The sequence below is a fragment of the Alosa alosa genome, chromosome 18, assembly GCF_017589495.1.
Source record: "Alosa alosa isolate M-15738 ecotype Scorff River chromosome 18, AALO_Geno_1.1, whole genome shotgun sequence".
Classification (NCBI taxonomy): domain Eukaryota; kingdom Metazoa; phylum Chordata; class Actinopteri; order Clupeiformes; family Clupeidae; genus Alosa; species Alosa alosa.
The window spans coordinates 21,731,496-21,748,547 of NC_063206.1; the positions used below are offsets into that span (position 1 = coordinate 21,731,496).

The 17,052-nt window shown below is 42.5% G+C and overlaps 1 protein-coding gene across 2 annotated transcripts; it reads right to left on the reverse strand.

Annotated features, from left to right (window-relative positions):
• Positions 1 to 282: 282 nt before the first annotated feature.
• fam83b (family with sequence similarity 83 member B) lies at positions 283 to 15,292 on the reverse strand. Of its 2 annotated transcripts, none has more exons than XM_048269893.1 (5): positions 15,272 to 15,292; positions 12,320 to 12,813; positions 6,974 to 7,138; positions 3,254 to 3,378; positions 283 to 2,848 (listed from the first exon to the last, which is right to left on the reverse strand). In XM_048269893.1, the coding sequence occupies exons 2-5, from the start codon at positions 12,767 to 12,769 to the stop codon at positions 766 to 768; spliced, it is 2,823 nt and encodes a 940-aa protein (XP_048125850.1). In that variant the 5' UTR covers positions 12,770 to 12,813; positions 15,272 to 15,292; the 3' UTR covers positions 283 to 765. The 2 variants fall into 2 exon arrangements, with proteins under 2 accessions (XP_048125850.1, XP_048125849.1); XM_048269892.1 differs by lacking the exon at positions 15,272 to 15,292 and adding an exon at positions 15,098 to 15,263.
• Positions 15,293 to 17,052: the final 1,760 nt, after the last annotated feature.

Consider the following 17,052-nt stretch of genomic DNA (forward strand, 5'->3'; position numbering starts at 1 on the left):
AGGTATAGAGCCATTCAGTAGACTGGAGTGGTTCCTTTTTAGTGATAATGGCACTTAGATATTCCGGTCTGTAAGGAAAGAACACTTCTATGGAAATGATAGCTTCAGCGAAAGTTCTACTAGGAAGACTCGTAGTGTAGCCTTTACTCCTCCCATGCTTTCATGGAACCAATCTCAGCTTTGCGTATTTTTTGGGAAAGCCTGCAATCTGGTCATTCACTCATTCAATCAGCGCTAGCCTATAGGAATTCAGTGGGCTCTTTAAATATGTTCCACCTAACACTGCTTCTGCTTCTCAGTACGCCGACTTTGACGTCCCCTCCACCTCCCCTCCACCCACCACTGCCAGCAGTCCACGTCCATTGGGCATGGTCTGCCTACCACATCATCTTCTTTCAGCCACCGCCACCAGTTGGTCCCCTTCTCGTTGTGGGGGGGGTAGGCTCCCCGCCCCTGCCTTCATCCATCGGCAGGAGACGAGATCCGCTCATCGCTGGACAGATCCGAGACGGGGCCTACGCCAAAGACTGTTACCTATTCAGGACTCTTTATCTTGCTTGTATCCAAGCCATTCCTTTACTAATTAAATGGTTAACTGATTCTATACTGTCTACTGAGTCTTTCTGGTAGAACAGAGAACACCAACAACTATTGCACTCTCATCAAAAAGAGCTGGGAGACCCGACAAGCAAAGAAAATGTTCAAGTATAACACATCAGCATTTAACAATGCCCCCGACCACCCACCCACACCATCACAGCCTGTTTATGTCTTTTTATGGATTAAATTGCCAACTCGCTGGAACAGGCGTCCCAGTTTATTGTCATGGCTGGAGTGAGTATTATGGTCTGAGTAGTTTGTCCGGTCAGTATGGTCCTTTTTGGTTGCGGTCAAACCCCTGTGTCGATCATTGGCTTGGTCGCTTGTTTCATTTCGCTGACTGTAGCCTGCTGGCGCCTTGTAGCCTGTTGGTGCGTTAGAGGACTCGAAGCGCCATCTGTTCTCTCCATACTGATCCCAGCGGCGGGGCTCTCTGGCGGTGGCACTTGACCTCACGCTCGGGGCACTAGATTGCTGGCTTGGTGGTCTTTGCACATTGTCATCTGAGCTCTGGTCGATGCCCTCTGTGCTGAAACGGGGTGCCGATGATTTGCCCATGTTGTTCAGGATGTCTCTGTCATGGAGTTTGCTGTGAGACCTCCAGCAGCCGGACCCCCCTGTGAACATTGCTGACCCAGCTGTGTCATCAATACTGACCTGCTGGTCGTCCTCAGAGACTATGGTGTCAGAGCTGCCTCCCGCTGCTTTAGGGAGCAGTCTGAACTTGCTCTTGGGAGAGCCCTCTTTCTTATCTGCTATGTTGAGGAGCGATTTGATTTTCCTGGAGCTCTTTTTAAGGAACTGCGGTGAGCCGATGCCACTGGGCTTGGCTCTTTCTTGCTTTCTGTCTCGCAGTGCCAGCAGGGTGGCGGAGGAGGTCCTGGAAGGGGCCTCTGTCCACGTAGACTCGGACAAAGCTTTGCTCTGGGCAGACCCGTTGAAATCGCAATGTGAGACAGATCTTTGATCCTCACTCAGCCTGCTAACCCTGCTTCCCACGTTTTCTCTAGCAGTGCTTCGCTCCTCATGCACTCTCCTCAGAGAACTAAACATAGGGCTGGTCATTTCTCTGTGTCCAGCATATGTGTTGGACTTTGGATCAGCCACACCGTGCCTCTTCAATTCATTTTCCTGCTGGGCATCCAGGTCCTGCCGTGCCATTCTCCCTCTCACTCTACCTAGAGTGACGCAAGAATGTAAATAGTCTCTCTCCAAAGTGTTACCAGTCCCAGGGTGCTTCGGCTCATCGAGTATTTGCAGACTGCGTCTTTTCAGGTTGAAATCACTGTGCATTGCTCTGTAGTCCACTGGTTCATTATGATTCCACGAGGGGATTGGCTGTGTGTATTTACTGGGTGCCAAGACACACTGGTCCCTGTATCGTATGGAACTTGAAGAGGCATCTGTGTAACCGTTTTCTATTTGTTCAGGAATGACTGACTTTAAAACAATTGAAGACCTCAGGCGAGAGTGCAGATGCAAAGAAGGCCTATTCTCAGGTAAGTCATATTGGTCCAGGTATTCATGGTTCTCCATGACGGCGGCATCACTGTTATTTAGGTAGGACTCGACCCTCCAATCACGCATGAATGACTTGGACACCTGCTCTAAACTGGGCATATTCTGCTGCATGTTTATTAATTGTTTTCCACCGCCGTGGTAAGACTGGCGTATGTTGGTGCCGCGGTGGACCTGGTCCATCGGTGGTGCGTGATGCGGGTCGTTGTAACCACCAGGGAGGTGTCTCACGTGACCACCGTAACCTTTACTGTTCGCTGCCACATTCCAGTTGCTGGCTCCATGTCTCATGTAGGAAGGAGTGTAGGTGCCCTCCTGTCTTTCTCCAGCGTAGCTGTGCCTTTTCAGGAAACTCATGGCGTCCATCGTTGATGTATCAACAGCCTGGGGATTATGCATCTTTCGCTCGTGACCGAACGGCTCATGATTGGGCGGTTGTTCCCCGATGCCTGCCATGTGGCTCCCAAAGCCTCTCCTCTCGCAGGCTTGCCTGTAGACGGTGTTGAGGGTGTGACGCAGTTGGTGCTTCCTCTCAAAGGACTGTGGCCCGCAGGTCTCCACTTTGCCACCCAGGCTCTTCCCATTCACCAGGCTGTCGAGAGGCGCCAGCTCCGGAGGGACAATGGAGCGAGCATAGAGAGTTCGAAACTCCTCATCGTACGATGCCACCAGATGGCCAGTTATGACCTGAACCATGCTCAGGTTGATCTTCTCATAGGACCACATCAAGCTGAATGATAACAAGGAGATCATAAAAGTTAGTGATTTTTCATGTAGCCCAACAGCAAACTGAAAACACATAAGATATATATGGGCAGTCTGGTAGAAATTAATAACAATTATTATGAAATTAAAAGATATGCTTGGTTTGCCTGAGGCATGAAGCTTATTTTTCATACTTCCTGTAAAATCTTTTTTTTTTTCTTCCTTCTAGCTAAGTTTTGGTTGAACTGTTACAGTCAATAATTCCTATGAATTAAGTCTTGAAGGAAGTAAAAGCAATGACTAAATTATTTACCAAGCATTATAAAAACGTAATCTACAGCACATGTAGTGCTTCTAAAGAAGAAGTACTTCCTGTTAAAATTGTACAGAAAAGAGGAGCAACTAATCAGGTAGTGTGTGTCATCCTTACCTGTAGGATCCAAAAAACACAGTCCTGCAGTCTACCAACAGAAACCTCTGTTCCATGCTCCCATGAAACGTTGCCCCTGTGCGACAGAGATAGTCTTGTCCTTTTACAGTTCTGACCCGCATGTTCTGTGGAAAGAGAAGACACAGAGGTATTGTTTCATGGAAATTAAATGGCTCCTATCTCTATGCTTCAAAGCTGTTAGCATGGCATACCCAAACATAAGGGTGAAGGACTGAGTTTGCATATAGCAGCATGGTAATATTGTATCATGGCATTCTCTTCTAAGAACTGGACCCCTTAATGTGTATGTTTAAGGACACTCTCATTCAACCAAGAAAAAGTGATCTGTAGTTCAGGGGAGTTTTCCAAGAAACTCCCATCTGCATTCAGACCATTTACAGAATATCACATTGTCACACAACCATGCACTGCATCAACCAAAAATATGATTTTGTTGTGATGTCATTTGACAATTTGTTGTGCTTTAGTTTAGGTGGAATTTTCTTCGGAGTTCCGAGAAACTCCCAACAGCATTTGGGGCAGAGTATCAGATTGGCACAACCATGCACATCATTAACCAAAGGATGTTGGGCGATGGCAACCGGTGGCATCACATGGCACACAGTGTTAATTAATTAAACAAGAATAAATAGTTAATTTGCCTTTTATTGTTGTTTTGACTCCTCTACTTTGGTTTGAGTATGTCAGGGGGTGGCAAAGCATCTGTGTACCTTCAGAAACTGAACAGTTCTAAAAATACATTTTCAAAAAGTTGCTTTCACATTATTTTAAGGCTTTATATCTATTCATACTTTGCTGTCTGCTGCTATGGTGAGCACAGAACACTGTCAAAATACTGGCCTGCCCCTCCTATCATAGTATTTCTTGGTTTCATAACCATAAAGTAATTATTTCCGGGCGCACTGTAACATGATTGTGGAGGAAATCATAATTGCTTTTCAGTTCAGTCCTAATTGTTATTCTTAAGGTACAGTTAGGTTAGTGAATACCAACACCTTGAATCTTGAAGGCCTTCTACACTTCAGCGGTTGAGAGTGTTCTAACTGGTAGCATCATCACCTGGTATGGGAACTCCACAGTTAGAGATTGTAGTACTCTCCAGAGAGTAGTGCTGTCAGCTGAACGTACTATAAGAACTTAACTCCCTGCTCTACAAGATATCTATTCCAGAAGAGTACTCCTAAGAGCCCAAAAGATTCTGTAGGACTCTTCTCATCCTAACAATGGATTATTCCTACCGCTGAAATCAAGAAGACGCCTATGTAGTCACAAAGCCAGAACTGAGAGACTCAGGAGAAGTTTTTATCCCCAGGCCATCCGAACTCTGAACTCACACTATACTGACTTTGCACACATTCACTACTCAGCACTCTCAAACATTTCCCAACCCTGAACACACACTATACTGACTTTGCACTCATTCACTCCTCAGCACTCATGACCCCCCAACCCCACACACACACACACACCTATGACTTTTTGCACTTTTACATCCCTCTCCCTATGCTACAGACCTTTTTATTTATTTTTCTTATTTCATCACACGTCAAAAACACACACACACACACACACACACACACAAACACATATATCTGACTTTCTCCCAACTTTTGCACATCTCCATAGAACTTTTTATTTATTATTTTTGATTTCTCCTCCCATCTATCTACCCATGTCCTTGATTGCCTAGCCTTTCGCCCCCCCCCCACCCCCACCCACATCCCCAACACACACACAAAAAACACACACACTTACATCATCACTGTCATCACCTCACATACATACATACATACATACATACATACATACATACATACATACAGTACACTGCTTGCTACAGTAAGCCTCCTCTACATACTTGCTGCACACACACACACCCCCCTACATACACAGCACATTGTCTTCAGGATCTTCTCCAACACACATCCTCTACATACTTACAGCACAATGCCCCCACCTACCCACACACACTACACACACACACACACACAGTCACTGCTCCACTCCCCTCCCGCCCAAACACACATCTTCACTGTCATCACTCACATACATCATACATACAGTATTCTGCTTGCAATAGTAAGTCCCTTCACCATACTTGCAGTACACTGCCCCCCCCCCCTCTCCCCTACATACACAGCACATTATTTCATCAGGAAGCTTCTCCAACACACATCCCCAACATACTTACAGCACACTGCCCCCCAATACACAGCACATTGTCTCATGACATATTGCACACTGCCCTCTCCCCCCACATACACAGCACACTATCCCATCGCCCTTTGTCATCCCCCAACACACACACCAAGACCCCTGGCAGTTGGGTTAGCCCTTGTCCACACACACACACACACAAACACATATATCTGACTTTCTCCAACTTTTGCACATCTCCATAGAACTTTTTATTTATTATTTTTGATTTCTCCTCCATCTATCTACCCATGTCCTTGATTGCCTAGCCTTTCGCCCCCCACCCCCCCCACCCCCACCCACATCCCCAACACACACACAAAACACACACACTTACATCATCACTGTCATCACCTCACATACATACATACATACATACATACATACATACATACATACATACAGTACACTGCTTGCTACAGTAAGCCTCCTCTACATACTTGCTGCACACACACACACCCCCTACATACACAGCACATTGTCTTCTTGTGGATCTTCTCCAACACACATCCTCTACATACTTACAGCACAATGCCCCCCCACCTACCCACACACACTACACACACACACACACACACAGTCACTGCTCCACTCCTCCCGCCCAAACACACATCTTCACTGTCATCACTCACATACATCATACATACAGTATTCTGCTTTGCAATAGTAAGTCCCTTCACCATACTTGCAGTACACTGCCCCCCTCCCCTACATACACAGCACATTATTTCATCAGGAAGCTTCTCCAACACACATCCCCAACATACTTACAGCACACTGCCCCCAATACACAGCACATTGTCTCATGACATATTGCACACTGCCCTCTCCCACATACACAGCACACTATCCCATCAGCCCTTGTCATCCCCCAACACACACACCAAGACCCTGGCAGTTATTAGCCCCTTGAGCCGTGGATCTGCCCAAGGTTTCTTCCTTAGTAAGGGAGTTTTTCTGTCCCTGTTGCTCTTGGGTGCTCCTTGTTGGTGCAATCCCAATCCTCCCCCACCTTTCTTATGCAGCCCTTGCCACTTAATCTACTAAACCCCTCTTCTACTGCACTCCCCCCCATAAATGCACAAATAGGCTGACACCAGACATAATTTCACTACATTTCTTACATCCAGTAACTATATGCATGTGACAAACTTCCTTGTATCCTTCAAATGATAATAGAGTGGTTGGCAGCGGTCCTATTTAGCTTAGGCAAGGACAAGGACAAGGACAACATGGCTCTTACTATTAGGTTTCAAAAGCAAATGGGAGAACTCACAAAATGTGACATTTTCTTGGAGATAGAGGCTGACTTTAACGTGTATTTTTTTCCACAATAAAATTGTAGCATTAACTGGTAGTGGTTTGTCCGTACAAATTAGTAGGAATTCTTGTCAACTGAAATGATAGAATAAAATATATTATGTATTTGTGTGTTTGTGCATGTGTTTGTGTGTGCATTTGTGTGTGTGTGTGATAAATTAAAAATTGCTTGAAGTCCATTACCGTCAGCTTGGTTATTTGAATGTCTTGACTCTCCGCCATGGTGAGGAAACTTTTGAACTGAGAGTGATCCAGGAGGACATAGACAGAGACTCCTCTAACAGAGGCATCCACTATTTCCCTGAATATATCCACGTCAGTGAAGACATCCATAGCAATGGCAACGACCTGTATGACAAGCAAAGAGGGTCACATCAGTATGTATACAAAACCAATGCTTTTAAACCTCAGCAGGACATGACTAAAGGTGATGTAAGCAGAGCATGTTCTTAAAATGTCGCACTGCAGTGAAATACTTTTTTAAAGAATGTATGAAATGCCATAGCAAAAAAAAAGCAAAAAATTATGTCAAGCTTTTGTGTGATTTGACCAAGGTGATAATCTTGGTGATCAGCCTTAAATCCCTCAAATGTAAGACAGGAAGACCAGCATTCCAGCTCAAGCCCAAATACGCCATGAGTACAATGAGTATACAGCAAACAACAGTAACCAATAATTGTAGCCAATAATGTAACCAGTAATTTACAAAGATATGTTCATGCCCAAAATCATATGTTTGAAAACAAAAACAAAATACACAAACCAACTAAACAGCATTTTTTGGTTGTTTTTTTATTTAACCCTCCTGTTTTTGGTCAACGATACCCGGGACACCGAACCACCGGGGCACATGAAATTTGGTGGGTACGTAGCCCCACTAGACTTTTACGGAAAAATGTTGTTTCGTCCCCGGGGGCCACTCCCAACCCCCCCCCCCCGTGCTGGGCCCCCCGAAGCAGTTTTTCCTAAATGACTACCTGAACCGTGGCACTGAGGATGAAGAATCTTTTATGGTATGTTGGTCTCAAGGGCCCACATCAACCTGGCCCTTAATCACTCATTTGTGATTTGCACCCCCCTGGTAAAAAATGAAAATGCAATATTATTCTGCTTTAATCGCCCCTATCTTCAGTTAAGATGTTCAGAACTGCACCAAATGTTATGTGTATGATTGACCTGGCATTCTCTGGGGGTATGCCAAGTTTCATAGAATTTCATCCATGGGGGTCTAAAAAAAATTAGGTTATGTGTACATTTAGTGACTGTACACTCATTGGCCTGTAGATGGCGGTGCACACATATACACATGCACACACACACAGGCAACCACATACTATCGGTATTAGAACGGCAGATACATAATTACAAATTCAGTAAGATTAAAAGAAAGCCAAAATAAATCATCATCATCATCATCATGGCTGCATTTCCAGTTTTGGCGATAAGTAGTCGTTTGTCCACTAGATGGCGCATCATTGCAGTGAGACGTAATTTTGTTGGAAGTTAAAAGTGGGTTGGAAAAACAATGGACGCTTCCTACAAGGACTGTAGTTTACCGCAGAGAACGTCTAAGGCTAGGACGATGTTCACATGAAATGTAATTCCCATTTCTTCTTGAAGCCGAAATAAATCTGAGAATGTTTATTGGACATGGTTGGTTTTTACTGCAGGTACGTTAATCTTATAATATCAATAAGGACCTAGGTAATGTTACCATTAGAGTTGGTTGAGTGATGGAGGACAATTTGATTGATTGCATTTGTAGAAAACTATAAATGCGGTTATACCAAGCAAATTGATAGCAGCACTGTAATTGTATCTTTCGACTGTCATTTGTTGCACGTGCTACAAAAACCATTCTGTGCCCAGTCTGATACAGTTTTGCCTATACATGCGTGAGACTGAGACGCCTGTTTATTTTGTTTTAAGTGTGTGCAGGGTGTGAGAGGGGACTGGATGTGCTTTGATTCCAGCTTGGTAGTTGTAGTCTGTAAAATTAAAAAGCACGTGTGTGTGAAGTATCCAAACAATGACACATTCATTTCATTATGGCTGCTTTAGCAACACACCTTAAGCTACTGTGTAGTGGGTCCCATTTAGAAGTGGCTACTTCATTCGCGCTTTCCTTGACTCGTGGAGCTGCGTGAATTTTATCTTGACTCGTGGAGCTGCGTGAATTTTATTACAACTTTTCGCCACGATATGCCAGTTTAAGTCCGCTTGATACTGTAAGGCAGGGGTCTCAAACACCCGGCCCGCGGGCCAAATCCCGCGACGAATGACAAAATAATAATGTAATCCGGCCCTTGAGGCTATTAATTGCGACAAACAACGATACTGATTAAAATAGACGATAGATCCAGGTACGGTGACAAATCTCATTTGTAGGCCTACTCTGCTCCACTATGTGCAAGACATCCAGAGCTTGATTCAAACCCAAAATCGCTGCGCAAAGTTTTCAGGAAATACTTGTATTGCACTCGAGAAACACAAAGACGTGCATTTGTAATGACGCGGAAGCGATGCAGGCCATAGTGTTGCAGAAATTGAAGCAGAAATTAAGCAGAAATAGCCAGGCCTACACCAAATGTTGAAAAACGTTCACGTGTGATGAAGTCTTAGGTAAGCTATGTTATTCACCTATTCTAATTCTGAAGGAGAATATCCTTTTGGAGATTATGATCGATCGTCTATGACAGTGATATTCACGGTGCGTCTGTGAATGGAGGTGCGTGTATACAACGGTGTCCACTAAGCATACCATGCTTGTTTCGACCCTTTGCCCAACATAGCTTGGAGGTTGCAGTGGTAATCGTGATGATAGTGTCCGTAATGGATGTGGTACAGACATCAGGGCTAGTAGAAATAGGGCTCTAAAGAACTACAAAGTCACCCGCAATATGATGCTTAACTTCTGGTTACTGCAGATTACCCGCGATAGGAACTGTTTGACCAGAATACTTTATTGTAGGCCTATATTGTAGTAATCTATTACTAAACCACAACATCTTAGGTGTTGGTATACATCTTAGGTGTTTTTCTATTAATTTGTTATGTGGGTAATATGAAAAAAGGAAAGTAAACCTGCTTAAATATGTTCATCCAGTATTTACTGAAAGGTGCATAATTTGAGGTGCTTGCCATCCAGTGACAAATTAGATGGGTAAATTTACCCCCTTCATAAACTTTTGTTTTACTCAAAGATTTTTACATTTACAGTATAACTTTATCTCTGACCACTTTCAAGCCATGGCCTTTTAAATTTTGATATAAAAATCCAATGGTGTTGCTTTCTTAACCCTGATGCCTAGTTTGCCAGATTTAAAAACGTTATGAGAGGAAATATTTTTATTTGGTGTGAAACACACACACATACCTGTTTTTTATGTTTTTCATTTATTTTATAATTTGTATTAATATTTATTTTATCATTATTTTATTTATAAGCTAAGGTTGCTAGCACAGGTGTCTAAAACTAGATAAAAACACTTGCACTTTCTGTTTGCAGTTTTGTGTGGTATTTGAAAAAAAGAACATTGCATTTTCAGCCGGCCCTCCAATCAGATGACGTTGGCAGAATTGGCCCCCAGCTCATTTTGAGAGTTTGAGACCCCTGCTGTAAGGCGTAAGCCATTGGTTTCCATAGGAGATTTTATTTGTGTCGCCAGCATAGCCTATTGACAATTTATGTTGTAAAATAGGCCTACCTTATAAGCCTACCTGTAGCTTAGGGAAGCTAACAGCTTTCTATTAGGATTTAGTTTGTTAGTGACAGTTTTGTCATAACTGCCTGATGCATTTTTGCATTTAGAATAGCCAAAGCGTGGATATCTCAATCGGAAAATTAAACAATATCGGGTGCCTATGGACTAGGCTGGGTGAACCCAGCCTGATCTGCCCGTTATTTATTTTTGATTTCTTAAAAGATTGAGCTTGGTCTGGTGAAAGCCAGACTAGCCATGGACCTCAGTTACACAATGCAAGGGAACATGAATCAGCCTATATTTGCACGAACAATAACGGACAACAGCTCTTCAACTTTGGCCCGTTAAAATGTGTATGAACAGTCTAGCGACGCATTTCATCAAGGCCCATTTGGACATGTCAGTTACTTGCACCACTGGTTAGATGTAAAACAGCATTTCGTTTCAGACTACTGTTTTACTTAATTTGTGCATTAACAATAACGTTTCAGACTACTGTTACTTAATTTGTGCATTGACAATAAAGTATTACATGAACTAAAGATGACTAAAATCTTATGTAGAAGAAGAAACATTCACAAAAAATCCATCCATCCAAAAATGACCTTTGTTTTTGATAGCTGTTGAAAACGGCATGGAACTGACAGAGATGCTTTTGTTTATAAATAAATAAATAAATAAATAAGCACCAGTAGGCTACTTTCTGTGCAGCCGCACACACACACTCAGGCATGCCAAACAAGCATACACAAAAGTTTCAAGAGTGGGGGGTGGAGGAAAATATGGAGACAAATTGTCTGAGTGGCGGACATATTTTGTACCGCTATACGGTACATCTAGTTATTACATACATTGTCAACAAATTAATAATTAAATTTAGCCCAATTTAAAACTCTGTACATTTTGCTACAGATATCTGTTTAACAATGACCCATCAGCTTTTGAGAATATCGCTATTCTGTTACATTTGATTTCCAGAATCCATTCATTGTGTAGGCTTTTCCCCATAACCATTACATAGCATCACTTTTTTCTAAAGCTACCATACAGTATAAATGAAAGTGTGTATGTAAAACCATATTGTCTAAAATGCTCTATTGTCCAGGTATCATTGCATGCTAGAGTAACAGTATAACGCAAATGTTGTGTATGGAACAGACCGTAAAACAGCAATCATGCAGGCACCTTTGTTTGAAGTTGAGATAATGGTGTGTGATATGAAAATTATGTAGAGGTGCCTTCTATCATCCCACAGTTATGTTGATTAAATCACCCCTCGATTACTGTGACAGTCCAATTATTGCAAATTAAATTGTTCTTTCAGGTTGTTGCTGCCTTCACACCTGTGTCTACCAATGGGAATACCCCTGAAGAGCAAGAGCATGTGTATTCAACAGGGTCATTTGCCACATACGGTGTACAGTATTATGAACATAAATACACCGTATTTACCGAGTTCACTTCCACTGTACTGTATTGTGACTCATGGTAGTTTTCCATCACCGTAGTTGGTCCCTCCCAAACATTTGAAGAATAAGCAGTTGAACAAGATCATGGGCGCACACACCCTAGACAACGCCCTAGCCTTGCCCATCATGAGAACAGCACCGGGCTTCTGAAAATCTTGTGCACATGCTTGTGGCCCTAATCCAGTAATGAACACAGACATGGGAATGGATAGGCTCTGTCATTTACTAGAGGCTCTGTGAAATTGTGAAAACACTGCTATTTCCACCACTATCGGATAAAACCTTTTATTCACACCTACAGTAAATTAAACACACAAAACAACAACAGCAGAGAGGCCTCCAAGCATGAACATTACCTCCTGCGCGTCCTGGATGTGTTTCCGAATCACCTCCTTTATGGTGGGGCTGCTTTGTCTGGGTGGGTGAAACAGAAGCTCCACCTTGGTCTGGATCCTGTCGTTGACAAAGTTGGGCCAGCCTAGCTCTAGGTTGGGGGTCGCCACGTCCGAGTGCGTGGGCCAGTATGTGCCGGACGAGGACTTGCTATCCGGCGAGCCGTCAACCTCCCCCGAGTGGTAGCTCTCTGCGGGTCGCTCCGTGCTGTGGGCGATGAAGAGGAGCTCGGCCTCTGAGAGGAAGGCGCCGACCTTCTCGACCTTGAGGACATCCCGGTAGGCGTCCTGTCCGCCGCTGACGAGGGCGTCGATGGCCAGCCTGTACGCCTCCCGGTAGTGCGGCTGCACATAATCGTCCATCTTAAAGTCATCTTTTAAAGAGGAGAGCTGGGACAGACGAGACTCCAGCATGACTGTGGCAGAAGGCTCCCACACTTTTCAGTAAAAGTAAACACCTGTGAGAAACAAAAAGGTGTTGAAAAACAGTAATCAGTATCAGTCATCAATAACTCATAAAGAAATAATTAAGTATAATTAAGCAATAAGCCCGAAGAGGCCGTAGGTTCCTGTGATTTTAGAGCAGCTAAGGGGTGTTCTTAGGCATGAGGCGGAGCAAAGTGCCTACCCCCCCCCATCCATTGCTTTTCTGAAATGGTTACTACATCCAGCAAGATATCATAAAATAAAGACACAGTAACGAGAAATGTAATGATTTATTCATAGATAATCGTTGTTTCGCCAAGAAATATATATGCATATATAATATGGTTGCAAAGCAATGACTCAACGAGACATGGCAACTCGGCATCAATTTGTGGTGCCACAGTAATACAAAATGATGTACTATAAGAAACTGACTGGCTCAGATACTGGAAGACCGATCAGCTTTGCAGCAGACTGACATGGTTGGATGCCCATCTCCTGGTATGACAAGGACAACAATGTGTGGCATATATTGGCACAATACCGATGGAAACAATGGAAGAGAAATACAATGCCAGTAAATAAACAAGAAATACAAATAGCAGTAAATAAACAACAAATACAAATGCCAGTATGACTTGTATGTCTAAAGTGATGAACGGACCAGACATTGTGCCAAATGTCGGTGCAATGCTGATGAAACCAGCTGAGAAATGCCTACATGTATTTGATTAATCTCAACCACAAATGCATCACAGTGAAACTGCATGTGACAGCCAGAGCAAGTTAAAAGGGAAAGCAAAACAGTAGTTATGACTAAAAAGGGCAATGGCAATCTTTTTATGGTGCTTAAATTATGTAATCAGTCTGAAGAATCTCTTTATCATTACCATGCCATGTCAAGGGTCATAGGTTAGAATTGTGATTAATCCTTAATCAGAGGCACAGGTAGACAAAGGCTTTGGGAGAGAACATATGTGCCCTTGACTTTGTGATTCTGACTATCTGTGTAGGACAAAGTCAAATAAAATCTATTTTGATCAAAAATGGTCCTGTGTGATATAGACAATGAATATAGCATATCTATCTCGCTGTCTTTTTCTCTCTCTCTCTCTCTCTCTCTCTCTCTCTCTCTCTCTCTCTCTCTCACTCACTCACACACACACACACACACACACACACAGTTTTAAACCTGAGGAGACTGTAGAGAATAGGTAAGCAAAGGGGCATTGTGTCTGGAAACACTTATCTCAGATGACACCCTTTGCCAGAAGGAACACGAGGACTTGTCCAGATTTGTTTGGTGACTGTACCGGGGAGGATACGCAGACACTGAAACACTTTCCTGGAAAACCGGTCAGTTTGTGTAACTGGTCTTACAGTGTCTCCGATGAAAAGTGAGGGAAATTAGTTCATGTGCACATGTGGATTAAAGTCTGCAAATGTGTAAAGTATTTTATAAGCTGTGCAACCATGTTACTGAAAATAAAACAGAAACCCGCAATTTTTAGTTCAAAGTGATAAATCTAACGGTGGCTCGTGAGCTTATCTACTTAAATGAAGTTTTTTTTTTTAAATACTTCTATGACTGACTTGAATGATTCACATCAAAGATAAAGTCGATAAATATACTTTAACATTACCATTTTACAATAGATATGGTTGGTAGTGCTATGTCTGTGTATGTTTTAAGACATTTTGAAGATCATAGTAGTTTTTTTCAGTCATGACATTTATCAAAAGTATGCCTATGCATATACAATAGCAATTATTCATTATAGGCATACGTCATAGTCAGAGTGTGCACCAACACTTCTCAGTGATCACCACTTCAGAAGCCACTTGTCACAATGTATATAGACTGGACCAGGAGGATCATTTGCATAGAACATAGACAGCTACAGTGTAAATACAATTACTGGCGTACATCAAAGAATGTGGTTTTAACCTCCCTGACAAGAGACTATGTACATGTAGGACACATTTTGTCGGCTTGCTCTAAGGGACTCATCTAACTCTCTTCGCAGATGTCTAATAAGTAGTTTAACTTTTGAAAATATACACTATATTTGGGCATACATATATGAGACCTACAGACTATTCCACCAGACTGTTACTATGGAGTTTCAGTTGAGTTGAAATCTTTCATTGACATGCCAGAACAAGTCAAACATTGTTTACACCTTCAGGCTGTCACAAACTTCAGGTTTACTGTGAGAAAAAGATGGAAACACAGTAAGCAACAGACAGTTCTCTTTTTGATCTCCTTCTCCTCTTTTTCGTTCACACCTGTGGAAGTTTCTGTGTTTCACTTACTGTGACAGCCTGATTAAATCCACCAGCAAACTTCCAAAACACTTCAGAGTAACTCCAGTGGGTTTCAGAGTGCCAACGATTAACTAAGGACAGTGAATCTCCTCATTCATGCCAACTAAACAACATCATCAAGGAGGAGGGAGAAAAAACAAGCGAAAGCAAAGGTGTGCTCACCTGTATGTCTCTGTGAGAAACTAACACCAGGGGAGCATTCGAGTGTTCACATGCAAATAACCGGCTAACAACTTCCCCACAGGCCGCAGGCAGCTCAGAACCTGTTTGGCATATTTAGCCACACCTCCTCCTCCTCCCTGGCCCAGAGTAAAGTTCACTTCAGTGGCGACATGGTGTATGGAACTGATTGCTTTTTTTTAGATTATCCAGAGTGGATGGTGGTAAAGTGCAAAAAAGGTCAACAAACAATCAACTTGGGATCGTTAAACACAACACATCAATAATAATACAGTTACTGAAGCTGGTACTGTATCTGCTGAGATAATGGTCGAGTCTGCAGAGATTCCAGCCCAGCTTTGGTACAGGTCTGTTACCCAGTCAGATCTGGTCCCTGGCTGTCTGTCTGCGGCTTTCTATATTCCAGTCTTGAAAAGTTCCTGATGTCAGAGTGTCAGGACATTTTAGGCAGAACTATACAAACGTTACAAACTTGACAAAGAACAAGCCACACACTTGCACAGCAGGTCTACAGAGGACTATACCTATTAGGCGACAAAGCATATAATGTTGTTGATTTTATTTTACTTGTGTTGTTTTGGAAAGGATGTGATTTATATGTTTTATGTTATACGTGTTGTAGATAGCTCGTGATCTGTATAATGTATATTATAGCAGGGATAGATAAGGGTAAATTCTTTTTCATGTATTTTCATTCAGTGCCACTTTAATGATAATTGTGAGAGCTGAAAACCTAACTTCAAAAGACAGAGCATCAAGCATATAAGTCAGAAAGAATTAAAGGAATCCCATTCAGCCACCTAGAGCTGGGTCTTTTGAAGGTAGAGAGGGACGCTCCTGTTCTGGTAGGATGAGAATGATGAGAAAAGTTTGGATTGCCCTGAGTTTACGGGGGCAGAGCCAGACATCATTCATCTGAGGAGCGCAACAGTCAGGAGGTAATATATGCCTATATGAGGGTATTCAAGTAAGTGGGAGCAGAACTGGAGACTACTTTGTAGGCAAGCATTAGTGATTTGAATTTCAGCTATAGGTAGTCAGTGTAGCTGGGTGAGCAGCGGGGTAACATGTGCCCTTTTGGGTACTGCTTTTTGCTATACTTTTAAAGAAAGGATTGAACATGCTTATTGAACAGGTAAATATCAATAGAAAGAAAATGGTCTTTGTGATGCTGCTATATCACCAGTCAGCCATTGCTTTCTGTTAATGTGTTAAAAAGAAATTCACATTCAGTGTGCAGGCATGACCCCTTGTGTCATACAACAGCCAACTGATCGTTAATCAGACTTTTTGCATCTAGAAAATATTAGGATTATTTTTGCACTGAATAACAGAGATTACAAACCGATATTTGTCCTTTTTGTATACAGAGCCATCAGGCCATCGTCTCAGTGATGCCATTAATCTGTGTGAGACAGGCTTATCAAATCTGTAAATTTGCAGGCTTAACGTGTTAAAAATAACAATTAATCAGTGGATATGTTTGTACTTTTATGTCTTGTCCTCCATATCTATGATGAGTCTCGTAATCTTAACCTTCTTTGTTGCGATTCCAGGAATTTTCCATTCTTTCAAAAGTATATACTCTGCTCTTCTCTAAATTGGTCTTTCAAAGATATTTCATCTTTCACTTGAAAACACTTTGCTTATCATGAATGGCATTCAGAGGCTAATGAATAAGAGATTTAAAGATGTAGAGACCGCATAAAGAGCAATATTGATTGAAAGCTATATTGATTTGAATCATAATATTATTCCTTTTC